The 22,465-nt window shown below is 42.9% G+C and overlaps 1 protein-coding gene across 1 annotated transcript; it reads right to left on the reverse strand.

Moving 5' to 3' along the window:
- Positions 1-603: 603 nt before the first annotated feature.
- Positions 604-22,363, reverse strand: LOC132513064 (homeobox protein ESX1-like). The gene is made up of 4 exons (XM_060137278.1): positions 22,258-22,363; positions 21,720-22,101; positions 4,284-4,329; positions 604-1,122 (listed from the first exon to the last, which is right to left on the reverse strand). The coding sequence occupies exons 1-4, from the start codon at positions 22,361-22,363 to the stop codon at positions 604-606; spliced, it is 1,053 nt and encodes a 350-aa protein (XP_059993261.1).
- Between the last annotated feature and the right edge of the window lie 102 nt (positions 22,364-22,465).

The following is a 22,465-nucleotide window of genomic DNA, read 5'->3' on the forward strand; positions in this document are numbered from 1 at the left end:
CATAAAGCCCTATGAGTAGTCACTGCAGAAGTGTCCCTTGGAGTCCTCCTTGTACCTGAGCTGGTCACCATGAATGGGCCTCAGGCCTGCTTTGAAACACACCGTTCTCCCATTCGAGACTCACACCACCCGTCTTGCACATCTAGGTGGTCCCAATGGGGCAGCGTGCGGGGAGCATGGGTGCTGGAGGAGAGGGTGGAAGAGAACAGGTGGGTCTGTGTAAACCCCTCACGGGCACCTGGCAAACTTCTGAGATGTGCATGGCCTATGATGGTGACTCAGGGCTGTTACTGCATGAAAGGAGGCCTCCTGGGCATTCGGTCTGAATGGAGTTGGCTTAGCCGTTTCTATCAAATTTACTAACCCCATGTGACACAGAGAACAAATATGCAGAGGACTCACAACTTTATTGAAAATACAAAACATGCCCTAAAACAGTGGGTCAAGGTCTCTACTTCTATTTAATATACTTTGCAGGCATCTGGGGAACTGCTCTTGGTGGTGAGGTATGCAGAATTTGAAACTGGCTCAAAGGACCTTTGAAAAAAACTGTCATGGACACCATTTAAGAGGAAACTAGGGCTACCGTAGGATCGCCGATGGTTAGGGACCAGGCCATGCTGCATGAGGGCACCTACAGGGAAGCAAGTGTGGAAGAAGCCTGGGTGGAGAAGGCAACGGCATTGGAGGAAAGGGCTGCATGGGCATCATGTGTGGCATGGGTTGCACGTGCCACAGGGGCGGCTCGGGCAGCATGGGCGGCATTGGTGGCATGGGGTGCACGGGCCACATGAGCTGCATGGGCGGCATGGGTGGCACGGGCGGCCTGGGCACCACAGGCCGCATGGGTGGCATGGGATCCTCGGGCAGCACGGGTGGCACGGGCGGCACGGGCGGCATGGGTGGCACAGGTGGCCTGGGTGGCACGGGCGGTCTGGGCAGCAGGGACAGGTCCATCAGCAGTGGCTCCAGAAGATCGCATGACGAATCCAGCTCCTGACGCGAGACGGCAGGGCAGGGCTCACACACGCTGACGACAGCAGGGGGCACGGGGGGCACGTTTCTGAGCATTACTGCCCTCTGATGTCTCCGACACTTGGCCCTTTTCCTCTTAAACCAAGCCTTCAAGCAGAGAGAAGAAGGGATTGATTGGTATATTGAGCATTTCATGTCAGACATGAAAAATTGCAGCAGGGAGCTCTCGGTGCCTTGAAGATTTGAAAGCGCATCAGGAGAAGCTATTTCCTTCTTGCTAAAGTATCTTAGGATATGTAGCTGAAGGCGCTCCCTTCAGCCGCCCTCCCCCCAAGAGCGAGCACCGACTATGTGCCAGGCTCTGGATTGGCATATGGCTTTGTCTCTCCCCTCCCACCTTTTCTATTATTTCCCCCACTCTTACACGCAGGTGGAGCTGACCAACTGCACTCTGTCCCTGCTGTTATTACTGTGCCTGGGAGGTCTGCGTCCTGACAACTGACCGTCAGCTCCAGCTGCCACTAATCCCTACTCATTGGGCAGGTGTCACCTTACTTATGGGGGAAGTTGAGCATAGGAAAAAGTGGGTGCCTTTTAAAATCATACTGAGGGGAACGGTCCCCATTTTGAAAAACCCATCTTTGGTTACAGTAAATAATCAATAGGAGTGGGTTGGATTTTTAAACAAAAGCTTTCCCCAAGGATGACTAAAAAGGGTCATTCATCCTCTGGAGCCTTGGGATGGTTATAAAGAAGGAGATGGTATTGTGAGGGAGGTTTGGTCATGGGGGGCCCAGGGACTTTGTGGCTTGTCTTGCTGGACACCGGCGGAACTGAAGCCCTGGACACTGCCTTAATATTAGACTATAGGGGTAACGAATGCTTAGACGAACTCAGCCCAAATTTACTAAAACTCTTAAAATCTTTGCCCAGACAAGAGTTTGGGGGGAAAGAGGCATACCATTGTCACCTCTGTCAATTCTGCACTCTCCAACCTGCCCCACCCTCCAAACCTTCCTGGGCTCAGGACCAGGTCAGCTCACTCCGCTCTGGCTACAGTTGCAGGGCCTTGGAGCAGAGCCTCTGGTGCCCAGCAAGGTTGCGCCCTCTAGGAGCTGCTAATCAACCAGGAGATCCCCATCCTGTCCCTTATGCTTAAGTCAAGAGCGTGCAACCTGCATTTTAGGAAGACAGCCGACAACCACGTGACTGAGGGGTCACAAAACGGCTCCCCCCTAAATATCTGCCAACTAGTAACAACTGAAAGTAAAACCTGTCCTGTGGACTGCACTGCTCCCTCAGCATCTCAGTTAATGGAATTGTGCCATATTTAGTATTTTTGGATGTTTCCACTCGGCAAATTTTACATGAGACCAAGGGCCTCCTCTCTCTGTCGCCCCATCTTCCCTCTCCCATCTTAGTATTTGGGTCCTTCTGCTGCATGAATATGTAGTCGAGAAAAGCCAGTGTAATAGAGCTCATTTTGGGGGGTTCGAGCGTACCAATGGTCAAATCTGCATAAATATAAGCAATGTGCAAAGCTGGCTATGTGAGGTTCAGGCTGACACTACTTCCATATTTCCAATACTGGTTTCATAAAACAGCTCCTACTGTCCTTGCAAACCAAGGGAGGGTGTCCATTAAATGTTTCTTTGGGACGCTCATGCTGTAGAGTTTGGAAACAGATGAAAACATTCTCCCGTCTTCTTCATTTGTTTCTTGTTGCTCCTTTTCCCTTCAGAACTCCATTAAGAGACCACTACGTAAACCCAGGAGAAGCAAGCCACCAAAACTTCAGTTTCTCTTTTCCTCTGAGCTTGCTTTGCCTGCTTGAGAAAGCAGAGGCCTGCGCCTCCCAAGCCCTGGCCAGACCTGACTGTGAGCCCAGCCCGTGGCCTTAGGCCGCCAGCACTGCTTTCCAGACCCCACCACCAGCTCTGCAGCCCGTGTCCATCACTGCCCTCACACACGCTCTCTGCAGCAAAGCTAGTGAACCCATCCTGATTCTTCTTTCCTTCCTTCCTTCTTTCTTCCTTTCTATCAATCTTGTGTTGTAAAAAAATATTCCTCTTCCACAACAAGTGAAGCCACTGCACTGAGAAGACCGCGCACCACAACGAAGAGTAACCCCGGCTCTCCTCAACTAGAGAAGAGCCCACGCACAGCAACGAAGACCCAACGCAGCCAAATATAAATAAATAAATATATTAAATATATATATATGTAATATATATATATATACTCCTTTGATACAACTTACTGTGTTCTATGGACAAATAATCAGCTTCTGTGCCATGAGCTACCAACTAGTAACCACTACCTGAATGAATGAGCAAGTATTTCAAATTAACACAGGTAAGCGACTAGCTGAGAGCCAACCACTGACCATCACAAACAAATTCTTCGAAACCAATCCCTCATAATAGTATGAAAACGGAAGAAAAAAATTCTTAGACATTAGAAATTGCTCAAAATAATATTCACTGATACATTCGGTAGTTTCATAATGTTGAATTTACGCAGTATCTCCAAGACATATATCGATAGTATCCAATTATTCTCAAACCCGTCCACCTTTTGAGGTCAGTGGAAATTTATTCAAATTTGTTCTTTTTGTTTGTTTTATTGTTTTATATGTTTAGACAAATTCCTAAAGGTTGCAAACCTTTCCCCCCTCTCCATCATACTGCACAACCTACTATGTTAGCAATGTTTTCAGGCTGCACATCAAAAAATTTCAGAAAATTAAAATTTACGGCTGAAACTCTCTACACTGCTCTACCAAACACATAAAAACAACAGCAAGAGGACCAGGCACTTGGAATTTTAAGCTATTCGCCTCCCCATCAGTCTCATCTAAACTAAACATATATTAGTTGCTCACATGTTGTGTTCCGAGGTGAGTTATTTATTCCCTTACCCAATTGCCTGAATACTTGTAAATTCACTCCTTATACAAAGAGCTTAGGCCTGGCTTTAAAACTTTTAAATAATTTAGTATACTTGAACCCTCTTCTAACCCAGCTATTTGGTGCATTAATTTGAATAACTGCCAAGTCAGAATCAGCCCCAACATGATTCCACAGAGACTTGTCCCCTAAGGGATACCAGTTTTGGAAGGAGTTTAACTTTACTGAAGATACATATATTCTGGCCCCAAAGCCCCACAAGTCCAAACCTTATTTCCAAAACATCGACAAGTGTACAAAAACACACCAACTTGAGAATGTCTAGGACAAGGTATCCAATTCCTAAAGCAGGTTTTAGATTGGCTGCCGTGCCAAGTTGCTTTTTTCAGGTTTACTGACCCACACACTGGCTTCAGTCACTCCCAGGCGTCTTGCAAGCTCCTTTCTGAGGGGAAAAATATTGAAAATATTCAGCACTTGACATTATGGATGAAACAAAATATACAATGCACATTTTATGCTATGTTAAAATGTTTATTCAGAGAGTAGCCAAGATGATGACATAGGAAAAACCCCGAGCTTACCTCCTTCCATGGGTACACCAAAATTACAGCTATTTACAAAGCAACTTTTTTTTTTTTTTTTTTTTGCGGTACGCGGGCCTCTCACTGTTGTGGCCTCTCCCGTTGCGGAGCACAGGCTCCGGATGCGCAGGCTCAGCGCTCATGGCTCACGGGCCCAGCCGCTCCGCGGCATGTGGGATCTTCCCGGAACGCGGCACGAACCCGTGTCCCCTGCATCGGCAGGCGGACACTCAACCACTGCGCCACCAGGGAAGCCTACAGAGCAACTATTGATGAGAATGACCTGAAGACTAGCAGACAAGAGCTTCCACAACTACAGATCTAAAGAAGGAAACACAATGAGATGGATAGGAAGGGCCGAGATGTGGTATAGTCAAGACCCACACCCCCAGGTTGGCGACCCATAAATGGGAGGATAATTACAATTGCAGAGGTTCTCCCCAAGAAGCAAGGGGTCCAAGCACATTAGATTTACGAACTGGGAGAAAATATTTGCACACCATGCAACTGACAAGGGCTTAATTTCCAAAATATGCCAATAGCTCGTACAACTCAATAACAAAAAAACAAACAACGCAATCAAAAAATGGGCAGAAGACCTAAATAGACATTTCTCCAAAGAAGACATACAGATGGCCAACAGGCACATGAAAAGATGCTCAACATCACTAATCCCATATCTGGGCATATACCTGAAAAAGATGAAAGCTCTAATTCGAAAAGATACATGCACCCCAATGTTCAGAGCAGCACTGTTTACAATAACTAAGATGTGGAAGCAACCTAAGTGTCCATCAACAGATGAATGGATGAAGACGATGTGGTATATATATACAATGGAATATTACTCAGCCATAAAAAGGTATGAAATCCTGCCATTTGTAACAACATGGACGGACTTAGAGAGTACTATCCTAAGTGAAGTAAGTCAGACAGAGAAAGACAAATATTACATGATACCACTTATATGTGGAATCTAAAAAACAGAACAAGTGAACTTATTTACAAAACAAAAACAGATTCACAGACATAAAAAACAAACTTATGGTTACCAAGTGGGGGGATAAATTGGGAGCACAGGATTAACAGATGCACACTACCATAGATACCAGATAAACCACAAGGATTTATTGTATAGCACAGGGAACTCTATTCAATATCTTGTAATAAAATATAATGGAAAAGAATAAGAAAAAAGAATATAGATATATACATATATACGTATAATCTCATGCACTGCTATATATAAACCTCATGGTAACCACAAACCAAAAATCTATAATAGATACACACACACAAAAAGAGAAAGGAATCCAAACATAACACTAAAGATAGTCATCAAATCACAAGGGAAGAGAGCAAAAGAAGAAGGAACAAAAAAGAACTCCAAAAACAATTAGCAAAATGGCAGTAATTACATACCTACCAATAATTACTTTAAATATAAATGGAATAAATGCTCCAATCAAACGACAAAGAGTGGCTGAATGGATACAAAAACAAGACCCACATACATGCTGCCTACAAGAGATGCACTTCAGATCTAAAGACTCAGACAGAAAGTGAAGGGATGGAAAAAGGTATTCCATGCAAATGGAAATCAAAATAAAGCTGGAGTAGCATTTCTCATATGAGACAAAATACACTTTAAAATAAAGACTATTACAAGAGACAAAGAAGGACACTACATAATGATCAAGGGATCGATCCAAGAAGAAGATATAACAACTGTAAATATTTAAGCACCCAACATAGGAGCACCTCAATACATAAGGCAAAGGCTAACAGCCATAAAAGGGGAAATCGACGGTAACGCAATCATAGTAGGGGACTTTAACACCCCACTTTCACCAATGGGCAGATCATCTAAAATGAAGATAAATAAGGAAACACAAGCTTTAAATGATACATTAAACAAGATGGACTTAATTGATATTTATAGGACATTCCATCCCAAAACAACAGAATACACATTCTGCTCAAGTACTCATGGAACATTCTCCAGGATAGATCATATCTTGGATCACAAATCAAGCCTTGGTAAATTTAAGAAAATTGAAATCATATCAAGTAACTTTTCCGACCACCACGCTATGAAACTAGATATCAATTACAGGAAAAGATCTGTAAAAAATACAAACACATGGAGGCTAAACAATACACCACTTAATAACCAAGTGATCACTGAAGAAATCAAAGAGGAAATCAAAAAATACCTAGAAACAAATGACAATGGAGACACGATGACCCAAAACCTATGGAATGCAGCAAAAGCAGTTCTAAGAGGGAAGTTTATAGCAATACAATCCTACCTTAAGGAACAGGAAACATCTCAAATAAACAACCTAACCTTGCACCTAAAGCAATTAGAGAAAGAAGAACAAAAAAACCCCCAAAGTTAGCAGAAGGAAAGAAATCATAAAGATCAGATCAGAAATAAATGAAAAAGAAATGAAGGAAATGATAGCAAAGATCAATAAAACTAAAAGCTGGTTCTTTGAGAAGATAAACAAAATTGATAAACCATTACCCAGACTTATCAAGAAAAAAAGGGAGAAGACTCAAATCAATAGAATTAGAAATGAAAAAGGAGAAGTAACAACTGACACTGCAGAAATACAAAGGATCATGAGCGATTACTACAAGCAACTATATGCCAATAAATTTGACAACGGGAAAAAATGGACAAATTCTTAGAAAGGCACAACTTGCCGAGACTGAACCAGGAAGAAATAGAAAATATGAACTGACCGATCACAAGCACTGAAATTGAAAGTGTGATTAAAAATCTTCCAACAAACAAAAGCCCAGGACCAGATGGCTTCACAGGCGAATTCTATCAAACATTTAGAGAAGAGCTAACACCTATCAATCTCAAACTCTTCCAAAATATAGCAGAGGGAGGAACACTCCCAAACTCATTCTACGAGGCCACCATCACCCTGATACCAAAACTAGACAAGATGTCACAAAGCAGGAAAACTACAGGCAATACCACTGATGAACATAGATGCAAAAATCCTCAACAAAATACTAGCAAACAGAATCCAACGGCACATTAAAAGGATCATGCACCATGATCAAGTGGGGTTTATTCCAAGAATGCAAGGATTCTTCCATATACGCAAATCAATCAATGTGATACACCATATTAACACATTGAAGGAGAAAAACCATAGGGTCATCTCAATCGATGCAGAGAAAGCTTTCGACAAAATTCAACACCCATTTATGATAAAAACCCTGCAGAAAGCAGGCATAGAGGGAACTTTCCTCAACATAATAAAGGCCATATATGACAAGCCCACAGCCAACATCGTCCTCAATGGTGAAAAACTGAAACCATTTCCACTAAGATTAGGAACAAGACAAGGTTTCCCACTTTCTCACCACTCTTATTCAACATAGTTTTGGAAGTTTTAGCCACAGCAATCAGAGAAACAAAAAATAAAAGGAATCCAAATTGGAAAAGAAGAAGTAAAGCTGTCACTGTTTGCAGATGACATGATACTATACATAGAGAATCCTAAAGATGCTAGCAGAAAACTACTAGAGTGAATCAATGTATTTGGTAAAGCAGCAGGATACAAAATTAATGCACAGAAATCTCTGGCATTCCTATACAATAATGATGAAAAATCGAAAAGTGAAACTAAGAAAACACTCCCATTAACCACTGCAACAAAAAGAATAAAGTATCTAGGAATAAACCAACCTAAGGAGACAAAAGACCTGTGTGCAGAAAATTATAAGACACTGATGAAAGAAATTAAAGATGACACAAATAGATGGAGAGATATACCATGTTCTTGGAATGGAAGAACCAACATTGTGAAAATGACTCTACTACCCAAAGCAATCTACAGATTTAATGCAATCCCTATCAAACTACCACTGGCATTTTTCACAGAACTAGAACAAAAAATTTCACAAATTGTATGGAAACACAAAAGACCCCGAATACCTAAAGCAATCTTGAGAACGAAAAATGGAGCTGGAGGGATCAGGCTCCCTGACTTCAGACTATACTACAAAGTTACAGTCATCAAGACAGTATGGTACTGGCACAAAACCAGAAATACAGATCAATGGAACAGGATAGAAAGCCCAGACATAAACCCACGCACATATGGTCACTTTACCTTTGATAAAGGAGGCAACAATATATGGTAGAGAAAAGACAGCCTCTTCAATAAGTGGTGCTGGGAAAACTGGACAGGTACATGTAAAAGTATGAAATTAGAACACTCCCTATCACCATATACAAAAATAAACTAAAAATGGATTAAAGACCTAAATGTAAGGCCGGACACTATCAAACTCTTAGAGGAAAACATAGGCAGAACACTCTATGACATAAATCAGAGCAAGATCCTTCTTGACCCACTTCCTAGAGAAATGGAAATAAAAACAAAAATAAACAAATGGGACCTATTGAAACTTCAAAGCTTTTTCACAGCAAAGGAAACCATAAACAAGACCAAAAGACAACCCTCAGAATGGAAAAAAGTATTTGCAAATGAAGCAACTGACAAAGGATTCATCTCCAAAATTTACAAACAGTTCATGCAGCTCAATATCAAACAAACAACAGCCCAATCCATAAATGGGCAGAAGACCTAAATAGACATTTCTCCAAAGAAGATACACAGATTGCCAACAAACACATGAAAGAATGCTCAACATCATTTTTTGTAATTAATTAATTAATTTATTTATTTTTGGCCGTGTTGGGTCTTCATTTCTGTGCGAGGGCTCTCTCTAGTTGCGGAAAGCGGGGGCCACTCTTCATCGCGGTGCGCGGGCCTCTCACTATCACGGCCTCTCTTGTTGCGGAGCACAGGCTCCAGACGCACAGGCTCAGTAGTTGTGGCTCACGGGCCCAGTTGCTCCGTGGCATGTGGGATCTTCCCAGACCGGGGCTCGAACCCGTGTCCCCTGCATTGGCAGGCAGATTCTCAACCACTGCACCACCAGGGAAGCCCTGCTCAACATCATTAATCATTAGAGAAATGCAAATCAAAACTACAATGAGATGTCATATCACACCGGTCAGAATGGCCATCATCAGAAAAATCTAGAAACGATAAATGCTGGAGAGGGTGCGCAGAAAAGGGAACGCTCTTGCACTGTTGGTTGGAATGTAAATTGATACAACCACTATGGAGAACAGTATGGAGGTTCCTTAGAAAACTAAAAATAGAACTACCATATGACCCAGCAAACCCACTACTGGGAATATACCCTGAGAAAACCATAATTCCAAAAGAGTCATGTACCACAATGTTCACTGCAGCTCTATTTACAATAGCCAGGACATGGAAGCAACCTAAGTGTCCATCAACAGGTGAATGGATAAAGAAGATGTGGCACATATATACAATGGAATGTTACTCAGCCATAAAAAGAAACGAAATCGAGTTATTTGTAGTGAGGTGGATGGACCTAGCGTCTGTCTTACACAGTGAAGTAAGTCAGAAAGAGAAAGACAAATACCGTATGCTAACACATATATATGGAATCTAAGGAAAAAAATGACATGAAGAACTAGGCGCAAGACAGGAATAAAGACACAGACCTACTAGAGAATGGACTTGAGGATACGGGGAGGGGGAAGGGTAAGCTGGGACAAACTGAGAGAGTGGCATGGACATATATACACTACCAAACGTAAAATAGATAGCTAGTGGGAAGCAGCCGCATAGCACAGGGAGATCAGCTCGGTGCTTTGTGACCACCTAGAGGGGTGGGATAGGGAGGGTGGGAGGGAGGGAGACGCAAGCGGGAAGAGATATGGGGACATATGTATATGTATAACTGATTCACTTTGTTATAAAGCAGAAACTAACACACCATTGTAAAGCAATTATACCCCAATAAAGATGTTAAAAAAAACAAAAAAACAAAATAAGAGAACAAAACCCAAAGTTAGTACAAGGGACAAAGTCACAAAGATCAGAGAAGAAAGAAATGAAATAGATTTTAAAATATATAAAATATCAATGGAAGTAAGAGATGATTCTTTGAAAAGGTAAATAAAATTGATAAACCTTTAGCCAGACTCATCAAGAAAAAGAGAAAGAGGGTCCAAATCAATAAAATCAGAAAAGAAAAAGAGGTTAGAACCAACACCACAGAAATACAAAGGATCATAAGAGATTACTATGAACAATCATACATCAATAAAATGGACAAACTAGAAGAAATGAACAAATTCCCAGAAATGTACCGTCTCCCAAGACTAAAGCAGTAAGAAATAGAAAATTTGAATACATCAATGATCAGTAATGAAACTGAATTGGATAATAAAAAAAGGATATATTTTACAGCACCAGGAATAGAGCCAATATTTTATAATAACTTTAAATGGAGAATAATCTATGAAAATATTGAATCACTGTGCTGCACATCTGAAACTAATATAACATTGTAAATCAAATATACCTCAATAAAAACAGACATTAGGAAGTAGAGAGCAGAAGCAAGAAGAACTACAATCCCACAGCCTGTGGAACAAAAACCACAATCACAGAAAGATAGACAAGATGAAAAGGCAGAGGGCTATGTACCAGATGAAGGAACAAGATGAAACCCCAGAAAAACAACTAAATGAAGTGGAGATAGGAAAACTTCCAGAAAATGAATTCAGAATAATGATAGTGAAGATGATCCAGGACCTCAGAAAACAAATGGAGGCAACGATTGAGAAGATGCAAGAAATGTTAAACAAAGATCTAGGAGAATTAAAGCACAAACAAACAGAGATGAACAATACAATAACTGAAATGAAAAATACACTAGAAGGAATCAATCGCAGAATAACTGAGGCAGAAGAACAGATAAGTGACCTGGAAGACAGAATGGTGGAGTTCACTGCCACGGAGCAGAATAAAGAAAAAAGAATGAAAAGAAATGAAGACAGCCTAAGAGACCTCTGGGACCACATTAAACGCAACAACATCCGCATTATAGGGGTCCCAGAAGGAGAAGAGAGAGAGAAAGGACCCGAGAAAATATTTGAAGAGATTATAGTGGAAAACTTCCCTAACGTGGGAAAGGAAATAGCCACCCAAGTCCAGGAAGCACAGAGAGTCCCAGGCAGGATAAACCCAAGGGGAAACACACCGAGACACATAGTAATCAAATTGACAAAAATTAAAGACAAAGAAAAATTACTGAAAGCAACAAGGGAAAAATGACAAATAATATACAAGGGAACTGCCATAAGGTTAACAGCTGATTTCTCAGCAGGAACTCTACAAAAGCCAGAAGGGAGTGGCATGATATACTTAAAGTGATGAAAGGGAAGAACCTACAACCAAGATTACTCTACTCGGCAAGGATGTCATTCAGTTCGATGGAGAAATCAAAAGCTTTACAGACAAGCAAAAGCTAAGAGAATTCAGCACTACCAAACCAGCTTTACAACAAATGCTACAGGAAGTTCTCTAAGTGGGAGACACAAGAGAAAAAAAGGACCTACAAAAACAAACCCATAACAATTAAGACAATGGTAACAGGAACATACATATCGATAATTACCTTAAACGTGAATGGACTAAATGCTCCAACTAAAAGACACAGCCTCGCTGAATGGACAGAAAAATAAGAACCATATACATGCTGTCTACAAGAGACCCACTTCAGACCAAGGGACACATACAGACTGAAAGTGAGGGGATGGAAAAAGATATTCCATGCAAATGGAAATCAAAAGAAAGCTGGAGGGCTTCCCTGGTGGCGCAGTGGTTGAGAGTCTGCCTGCCTATGCAGGGGACATGGGTTCGTGCCCTGGTCCGGGAGGATTCCATATGCCGCGGAGCGGCTAGGCCCGCGAGACATGGCCGCTGAGCCTGCGCGTCCGGAACCTGTGCTCTGCAACGGGAGAGGCCACAACAGTGAGAGGCCCACGTACCACAAAAAAAAATAAAGAAAGAAAAAAAAAAGCTGGAGTAGCAATACTTGTATCAGATAAAATAGACCTTAAAATAAACAATGTTACAAGAGACAAGGAAGGACACTACATAATGATCAATCCAGGAAGAAGATATAAGAATTATAAATATATATGCACTCAACATAGGAGCACCTCAATACATAGGGCAACTGCCAACAGCTATAAAAGAGGTAATCGACAGCAACACAATAATAGTGGGGGACTTTAACACCTCACTTACACCAATGGACAGATCATCCAAACAGAAAATTAATAAGGAAACACAAGCTTTAAATGACACAATAGACCAGACAGATTTAATTGATATTTATAGGACATTCCATCCAAAAACAGCAGATTACACTTTTTTCTCAACTGCGCATGGAACATTCTCCAGGACAGATCACATCTACGGCCACAAATCAAGCTTCAGTAAATTTAACAAAATTGAAATGATATCAAGCATCTTTTCTGACCACAACGCTATAAGATTAGAAATCAATTACAGGGAAAAAAACGTAAAAAACACGAACACATGCAGGCTAAACAATATGTTACTAAATAACCAAGAGATCATTGAAGAAATTAAAGAGGAAATCAAAAAATACCTAGAGACGAATGACAATGAAAACACGGCGATCCAAAACCTATGGGATGCAGCAAAAGCAGTTCTAAGACAGAAGTTTATAGCGATACAAGCCTACCTCAAGAAACAATAAAAATCTCAAGTAAACAATCTAAACTTACACCTAAAGGAACTAGAGAAAGAAGAACAAACAAAACCCAAAGTTAGCAGAAGGAAAGAAATCATAAAGATCAGAGCAGAAATAAATGAAATAGAAACAAAGAAAACAATAGCAAAGATCAACAGAACTAAAAGCTGGTTCTTTGAGAAGATAAACGAAATTGATACACCATTAGCCAGACTCCTCAAGGAAAAGAGGGAGAGAACTCAAATCAATTAAATTAGGAATGCAAAAGGAAAAGTTACAACAGACACTGCAGAAATACAAAGCAACCTAAGAGACTACTACAAGCAACTCTATGGAAATAAAATGGACAACCTGGAAGAAATGGACAAATTCTTAGAATGGTATAACCTTCCAAGACTGAACCAGGAAGAAACAGAAAATATGAACAGACCAATCACAAGTAATTAAATTGAAACTGTGATTAAAAATCTTCCAACAGGGCTTCCCTGGTGGCGCAGTGGTTGAGAGTCCGCCTGCCGATGCAGGGGACACGGGTTCGTGCCCCAGTCCGGGAAGATCCCACATGCCGCGGAGTGGCTGGGCCCATGAGCCATGGCCGCTGAGCCTGCGCGTCTGGAGCCTGTGCTCTGCAACGGGAGATGCCACAGCAGTGAGAGGCCCGCGTACCGCAAAAAAAAAAAAAAAAAAAAAATCTTCCAACAAACAAAAGTCCAGGACCAGATAGCTTCACAGGTGAATGCTATCAAACATTTAGAGAAGAGCTAACACCCATCCTTCTCAAACTCTTCCAAAAAATTGCAGAGGAAGGAACACTCCCAAACTCATTCTATGAGGCCACCATCACCTGGATACCAAAACCAGACAAAGATACTACAAAAAAGAAAATTACAGACCAATATCACTGATGAATATAGATGCCAAAATCCTCAACAAAATACTAGCAAGCAGAATACAACAACACATTAAAAGGATCAGACACTGTGATCAAGTGGGATTTATCCCAGGAATGCAAGGATTCTTCAATATATGCAAATCAATCAATGTGATACACCATATTAACACATTGAAGAAGAAAAACCATATGATCATCTCAATAGATGAAGAAAAAACTTTTGAGAAAATTCGACACCCATTTATGATAAAAACTCTCCAGAAAGTGGGCATAGAGGGAACCTACCTCAATATAATAAAGCCCATATACGACAAACCCACAGCAAACATCATTCTCAGTGGTGAAAAACTGAAAGCATTTCCTAAGATCAGGAACAAGACAAGGTTGCCCACTCTCACCACAATTATTCAACATAGTTTTGGAAGTCCTAGCCACGGCAATCGGAGAAGAAAGAGAAATAAAAGGAATACAAATTGGAATAGAAGAAGTAAAGCTGTCACTGTTTGCAGATGGCATGATACTATACATAGAGAATCCTACAGATGCCACCAGAATACTACTGGAGCTAACCAATGAATTTGGTAAAGTTGCAAGATACAAAATTAATGCACAGAAATCTCTTGCATTCCTATACACTAATGATGAAAAATCTGAAAGAGAAATTAAGGAAACACTCCCATTTACCATGGCAACAAAAAGAGTAAAATACCTAGGAATAAACCTACCTAGAGAGACAAAAGACCTGTATGCAGAAAACTATAAGACACTGATGAAAGAAATTAAAGATGATACCAACAGATGGAGAGATATACCATGTTCTTGGATTGGAAGAATCAACATTGTGAAAATGGCAATACTACCCAAAGCAATCTACAGATTCAATGCAATCCCTATCAAATTACCAATGGCGTGTTTTACAGAACTAGAACAAAAAAATCTTAAAATTTGTATGGAGACACAAAAGACCCCGAATATCCAAAGCAGTCTTGAGGGAAAAAAATGGAGCTGGAGGAATCAGACTCGCAGACTTCAGACTATACTGCAAAGCTACAGTAATCAAGACAATAGGGTACTGGCACAAAAACAGAAATACAGATCAATGCAACAGGATAGAAAGCCCAGACATAAACCCACGCACCTATGGTCAACTAATCTATGACAAAGGAGGCAGGGACGTACAATGGAGAAAAAGACAGTCTCTTCAATAAGTGGTGCTGGGAAAACTGGACAGCTCCATGTAAAAGAATGCAATTAGAACACTCCCTAACACCATACACAAATATAAACTCAAAATGGATTAGAGACCTAAATGTAAGACCGAGCACTATAAAACTCTTAGAGGAAAACATAGGAAGAACACTCTTTGAGATAAATTGAAGCAAGATCTTTTTTGTTCCACCTCCTAGAGTAATGAAAATAAAAACAAAAATAAACCAATGGGACCTAATGAAACTTAAAAGCTTTTGCATAGCAAAGGAGACCATAAACAAGGCCAAAAGACAACCCTCAGAATGGGAGAAAATATTTGCAAATGAAGCAAGTGACAAGGGATTAATCTCCAAAATTTACAAGCAGCTCATGCAGCTCAATAGCAAAAAAACAAACAACCCAATCCAAAAATGGGCAGAAGACCTAAACAGACATTTCTCCAAAGACGACATACAGATGGCCAAGAAGCACATGACAAGCTGCTCAACATCACTATTATTAGAGAAACGCAAATCAAAACTACAGTGAGGTATCACCGCACACCAGTTAGAATGGGCATCATCCGAAAATCTACAAACAACAAATGCTGGAGAGGGTGTGGAGAAAAGGGAACCCTGTTGCCCTGTTGGTGGGAATGTAAATTGATATAGCCACTATGGAGAACAGTATGGAGGTTCCTTAAAAAACTAAAAATAGAATTACCATATGACCCAGTAATCCCACTCCTGGGCATATACCCAGAGAAAACCGTAATTCAAAAAGACACATGCACCCCAATGTTCATTACAGCACTATTTACAATAGCCAGGTCATGGAAGCAACCTAAATGCCCATCGTCAGATGAATGGATAAAGAAGATGTGGTACATATGTACAGTGGAATATTAGTCATAAAAAGGAACGAAATTGGGTCATTTGTAGAGATGTGGATGGATCTAGAGACTGTCATACAGAGTGAAGTAAGTCAGAAAGAGAAAAACAAATATCCTATATTAATGCATATATGTGGAACCTAGAAGAATGGTACAGATGAACCAGTCTGCAGGGCAGAAATAGAGACGCACATGTACAGAACAAACATATGGACACCAAGGGGGGACAGTGGGGTGGTGGTGGTGGTGGGGTGAACTGGGAGACTGGGATTGACATATATACAGTAATATGTGTAAAATGGATAACTAATAAGAACCCGCTGTATAAAAAAATAAATAAAATTCAAAAATTCAGAAAAATAAATATATAAAAAAATAAAAACGGACAGCACCAATCATCAGAGTAATGCAAACCACAACTACAATGAGATATCACCTTAGAATAGCTACCGTCCAAAAGACTACAGGGACTTCCCTGGTGGCGCAGTGGTTAAGAATCCACCTGCCAGTGCAGGGGACACGGGTTTGAGCCCTGGTCCAGGAAGATCCTACATGCCACAGAGCAACTAAGCCCGTGCACCACAACTACTGAGCCTGCGCTCTAGAGCCCTCGAGCCACAACTACTGAGCCCGTGTGCCACAACTACTGAAGCCTGCGCACCTGCAGCCTGTGATCCACCACAAGAGAAGCCACCGCAATGAGAAGCCCGTGCACCGCAACAAAGAGCAGCTCTGGCTCACCTGCAACTAGAGTAAGCTCGCGCACAGCATCGAAGACCCAATGCAGCCAAAACTTAGTAAATTAATTAATTCTTAAAAAGACTACAAATAACAAATATTGGTGAGGATGTGGAGAAAGGGGAACCCTTGTACACTGTTGGTGGGAATGTAAATTGGTGCAGCCACTGTGGCAAACAGTATGGAGGTTTCTCAAAAAACTAAAAATAGAACTACCATAGGACCCAGCAATTTCAATCCTGGGTATATATCTGAAAAAAACAAAAACACTAATTCAAAAAGATACATGCACCCCAATGTTCATAGCAGCATCATTTACAATAGCCAAGATATGGGAGCAACCTGAGTGTCCACCAATAGAGGAACGGATAAAGAAGATGTGGTATGTATATACAATGGAGGTTAAAAAGAATAAAACTTTGCCATTTGCAACAACATGGATGGACATGGAGGGTATTATGCTTAGTGAAATGAGTAGGACAGAGAAAGACAAATGATCTCACTGATATGTGGAATCTAAAAATTAAAGCAAACTATTGAATACAACGAAAAAGAAACAGTCTCATAGATATAGAGAACAAACTAGTGGTTACCAGTGGGAAGATACAGGGGAGAAGGATGAGATAGGGGCAGTGGATTAATAGGTACAAACTACTATGTATAAAATAAATAAGCTACAAGGATATACTGTACAGCATGGGGAATATAGCCAATATTTTATAATAACTATAATGGAGTATAACCTTTAAAAATTGTGAATCACTATATTGTACACCTGAAACTTATATAATATTGTACATCAACTGTAACTCAATTAAAAACAAACCCGATAACCCTAAAGTCTCCACCAAAAAACTGCTACAACTAATAAGTGAATTCAGTAAAGTTTCAGGATTCAAATTAATATACAGAAATCTGCTGCTTTTCTCTACACTATAATACACTATACTCTCAGACAGAAAGCAAGAAAACAATCCCATTTAAAATAGCTTCAAGGGCTTCCCTGGTGGCGCAGTAGTTAAGAATCCACCTGCCAATGCAGGGGCCACAGGTTCAAGCCCTGGTCTGGGAAGATCCCACATGCCGTGGAGCAACTAAGCCTGTGGGACACAACTACTGAGCCTGCGCTCTGGAGCCTGCGAGCCACAGCTACTGAGCCCGTGTGCCACAACTACTAAAGTCCGCGTGCCTAGAGCCTGTGCTCTGCAACAAGAGAAGCCACCGCAATGAGAAGGCCCCACTTGCCGCAACTAAAGAAAGCCCACGTGCAGCAACAAAGACCCAACGCAGCCAAAAATAAAAGTAATTAATTAATTAATAATAAGAAATAAAATAGCATCAAAAAGAATAAAATACCTAGGAATAAACTTAACCAAGGAAGTGAAAGACCTATACTCTGAAAACTATATACAAAACACTGATGAAGGAATTTGAAAATGTTCCCCCCAAATGGCAAGATACACTGTGTTCTTGGATTGGAAGAATTAATATTGCTAAAATATCCATACAGGAAACACAGGGGACCCCGAATGGCCAGGGCAGTCTTGAGAACGAGGAACGGAGCTGGAGGAGTCGGGCTCCCTGGCTTCGGACTATACTACAGAGCTGCAGTGGTCGGGACACTGTGGTACTGGCGCAGAGGCAGGGAGATGGATCAGTGCAACAGGATGGAAAGCCCAGAGATGAACCCACGCACATATGGTCACCTTATCTTTGATGAAGGAGGCAGGAGTGTACAGTGGAGAAGGGACAGCCTCTTCAATGGGTGGTGCTGGGAGGACTGGACAGGTACATGTAAAGGTTTGAGATTAGATCACTCCCTGGCACCATGCACAAAAATAAGCTCAAAATGGATGGAGGGCCTGAATGTAAGGCCAGAAGCTGTCGGGCTCTTAGAGGAAAGCATAGGCAGAACACTCTGTGACATAAATCACAGCAAGATCCTTTTTGACCCACCTCCTAGAGAAATGGAAATAGAAACAAGGGTGAACAGGTGGGACCTAGTGAAACTTCAGGGCCTTTGCACAGCGGAGGAAACCATAAGCAAGACCAGGGGACGACCCTCAGAATGGAAGAAGGTGTTTGCAGATGGAGCAACTGACAAAGGATTAATTTCCAAAATATGCAAGCAGCTCGTGCAGCTCAATAACAGAAAAACGGGCAACCCAATCCAGGAATGGGCAGGGGACCTGGGTAGACATTTCTCCAAGGAAGTTGTACAGACTGCCAGCAAGCACATGGAGGAATGCTCAATATCATTAATCATTAGGGAAATGCGGATCAGGGCTGCGGTGAGATATCATCTCACACCGGTCAGAATGGCCATCATCAAAAAATCTAGAAACAATAAATGCTGGAGAGGGTGTGGAGAAAGGGGAACGCTCCTGCACTGCTGGTGGGAATGTGAATTGGTACAGCCACTATGGAGAACAGTATGGGGGTTCCTTGGAAAACTACAAGTGGAACTGCCACGTGACCCAGCGGGCCCACTACTGGGCATATACCCTGGGAGGACTATGGTTCAAAGGGAGTCATGTACCAGGATGTTCATTGCAGCTCTATTTACAATGGCCCAGAGATGGAAGCAACCTAGGTGCTCATCATCGGATGAATGGATGGGGAAGATGTGGCATATATATACAATGGAATATTACTCAGCCATAAAAAGAAATGAAATTGAGTGAGGTGGGGAAATTGGATGAAGGCAGTCAAAAGGTACAAACTTCCAGTTATAAGATAAATAAGTACTAGGGATATAATGTACAACATGATAAATAAAATTAACACTGCTGTATGTTATATACGAAATCTGTTAAGAGAGTTCCTAAAAGTTCTCATCACACAAAAAACTTTTTTTCTGTTTAATTATGTATCTATATGAGATGATGGATGGTCACCAAACTTATTATGATAATCATTTCATGATGCACGTAAGCCAACTCATTATGCTGTGCACCTTAAACTTATACAGTACTGAATGTTAATTATATCATAATAGATTGGAAGAAAAAATATTTATCAGGCAGCTCTAGACATCCAAATCAAGGGGCATCTTGAGTTTGACACTTTTGAGAAAGGGAGAAATTGGGCTGATCCAATTATCACACCACAGCAAAAAGCAACCGAACTTGGAGTAATCGAGTTGAACAGAAAATCCTAAACCGAAGTTGATGCTAGTTGCCATCCCTTCTTGTTGAATCGTCTCCTGCCGCCATCCAGGTTTCCACGATACGGTTTGCCTACAAACAGCCTCTCCAAACACTCCTCCTCTGTCTCTTGCAAGCTTCTTTTATTGTCTTTCAATATTCCCTAGCTCAGTGAATATACCAGCAGCCATTCATTTGGGCAAATCAGAAATTTATACATTTTTCTTAAACATTTCCTTTTACCCCCGTGTTCAAATTACCATGAATTGCTATCAATTTTACCTGCTAAATATCTCTTTAATCTGTTCACTTCTCTCCATCGCCACTACCCTGGACCAACACACCATCACCTCTGGCCTTGCCTACTGAACAGCCTCCTAGGCTGTTCAGTCCTCCTAGGACTCCTAGGACTGAATCCCAGCTCTGCCACATTCCAGCTGTGCCATCTTGGGCAAGTCTCATCACTTCTCTGAGCTTCAGTTTTTTCACAGTTATAAGTGGGGATAATAACAGTGGCTACCACATTCACAAGGGGTTGTGAAGATTCAATGACAGTATGTAGAAAAACCCTTTAAAACAAGTGCTTAACACACAGTAAGCACAATGTAAATGATAGCTTTTTAAATTTTAGCCGCATTCACAGGTACTCAGCAACCCATTCATTCTCCACACTGAAGCTTGCTTTAGGGAACAATTCTGCCTCTGCCTCAGGCACAAACTTCAGGGGTAACTAAAAATTCAGTAATCGGGCTTCCCTGGTGGCGCAGGGGTTAAGAATCCACCTGCCGATGCAGGGGACACGGGTCCGAGCCCTGGTCCGGGAAGATCCCACATGCCGCGGGGCAACTAAGCCCGTGTGCCACCACTACCGAGACTGCGCTCTAGAGCCCGCGAGCCACAACTACTGAGCCCACGTGCCACAACTACTACGGAAGCCCACCCGCCTAGAGCCCGTGCTCTGCAACAAGAGAAGCCACCACAGTGCGCGCACCGCAATTTTAGGGTAGCCCCCGCTCGCCGCAACTAGAGAAAGCCCGTGCCCAGAGCCCGAGGGCAGCAACAAAGACCCAATGCAGCCATAAATAAATAAATTGATTTATTTTTAAAAATTCAGTAATCAAGATAAAGGATGTTTTAGGGCTTCCCTGGTGGCGCAGTGGTTGACAGTCCGCCTGCCGATGCGGGGGACACGGGTTCGTGCCCCGGTCCGGGAACATCCCACATGCCGCGGAGAGGCTGGGCCCGTGAGCCATGGCCGCTGAGCCTGCCCGTGAGCCATGGCCGCTGAGCCTGCACGTCCGGAGCCTGTGCTCCGCAACCGGAAAGGCCACAACAGTGAGAGGTCCGTGCACCGCAAAAAAAAAAAAAAAGAAAAGATAAAGGATGTTTTCATGTAGTGTTTAAACTAATGCAAATATAATCCATGAATAACTGATGATCAAAATTTCAGATAAAAGTAGATTCCAACTCTGCATTTGCTCCACCACGTGTCGGGCGACTCATTATTTATGTGAACCGGCGGCCCACAAAGCTCCCCAACGTGACTTACTCAAACACCGCACGGAAATATCGACCTCGATTCCCGCCAGGCAGAGTCCCCGCCCCCGTCCTAGGCCTCGAGTGTGCCGGAAGGGCGGGCCGCCGCCAGGCCCCGGGGCTTTCAGATCCGGAGCCGAGGAGAGGGACTCGCGAGAGCGCCGCCCACCACCCGCGCGGCAGCCCGCGCCACCCGAGACGCCTGCTTACCGCATGAGCGCGGTGGGGTACTGAGTGTGCTTGAAAACGCTCTCCAGGTCCTGCACCTGCACCTGCGTGAACCTGGCGCGGGGGCCCCGCCGCTGCCCGTCTGCGGTCTCGGGACCCTCGACGGCGGCCCGCGGGGGCTGCTCCTCGCCGCCCTGCTCTCCGCCTTCGCCGCCGCCCGCCTCGGCCTCGGCCTCGGCCTCGGCCTCGCGGCTTTCGCCGTCCGCGGGGCCGGCGGCTCCGACGCTGACCTCGCAGCCTTCCTTTCCTTCTCCTTCGTCTCCCGCCTCTTTCCCTTCCGCGGCTGCTCCCTGCTCCGGTTCGGACTGAGCCTTCTGCTCCTCTCCCCCCTCTCCGGGAGGCGACATCTCCGCGGGCTTCACCTCTGCAAGGGAGGAAACCCAAAGAGAAAGATCAGGCCGTCGAGTGAGCCCGGCTCTGGGGAGGGCCTGCGTCCGAGGGGGGGTCCTGCCGTTCGCCCCGCCCTGGGAAAGTACCTTTCCTGGAATCCGTTAAAGCGAGTGCCCCACCCGCCACTGACCTTTCGCTTCTTCCCGCTCCTCTTTGACCCCCAGCTTGAAGAAGCGGGCAATGGCTGCAAACGTGACGTCATAGGCATCGTGGCTGCTCTGCGGCTGACGCTCCATGTCCCGACTGCTGTCGAGGAGGCTGTGAGCTTCAGCAGAGGCTGCTCCGGATCTCCTGAGACCCCCGGCTCACGACTCAAGGCTAGAGCGGTGGCCCACGAT

This window comes from Lagenorhynchus albirostris, chromosome X (genome assembly GCF_949774975.1).
Source record: "Lagenorhynchus albirostris chromosome X, mLagAlb1.1, whole genome shotgun sequence".
NCBI classification, from domain to species: domain Eukaryota; kingdom Metazoa; phylum Chordata; class Mammalia; order Artiodactyla; family Delphinidae; genus Lagenorhynchus; species Lagenorhynchus albirostris.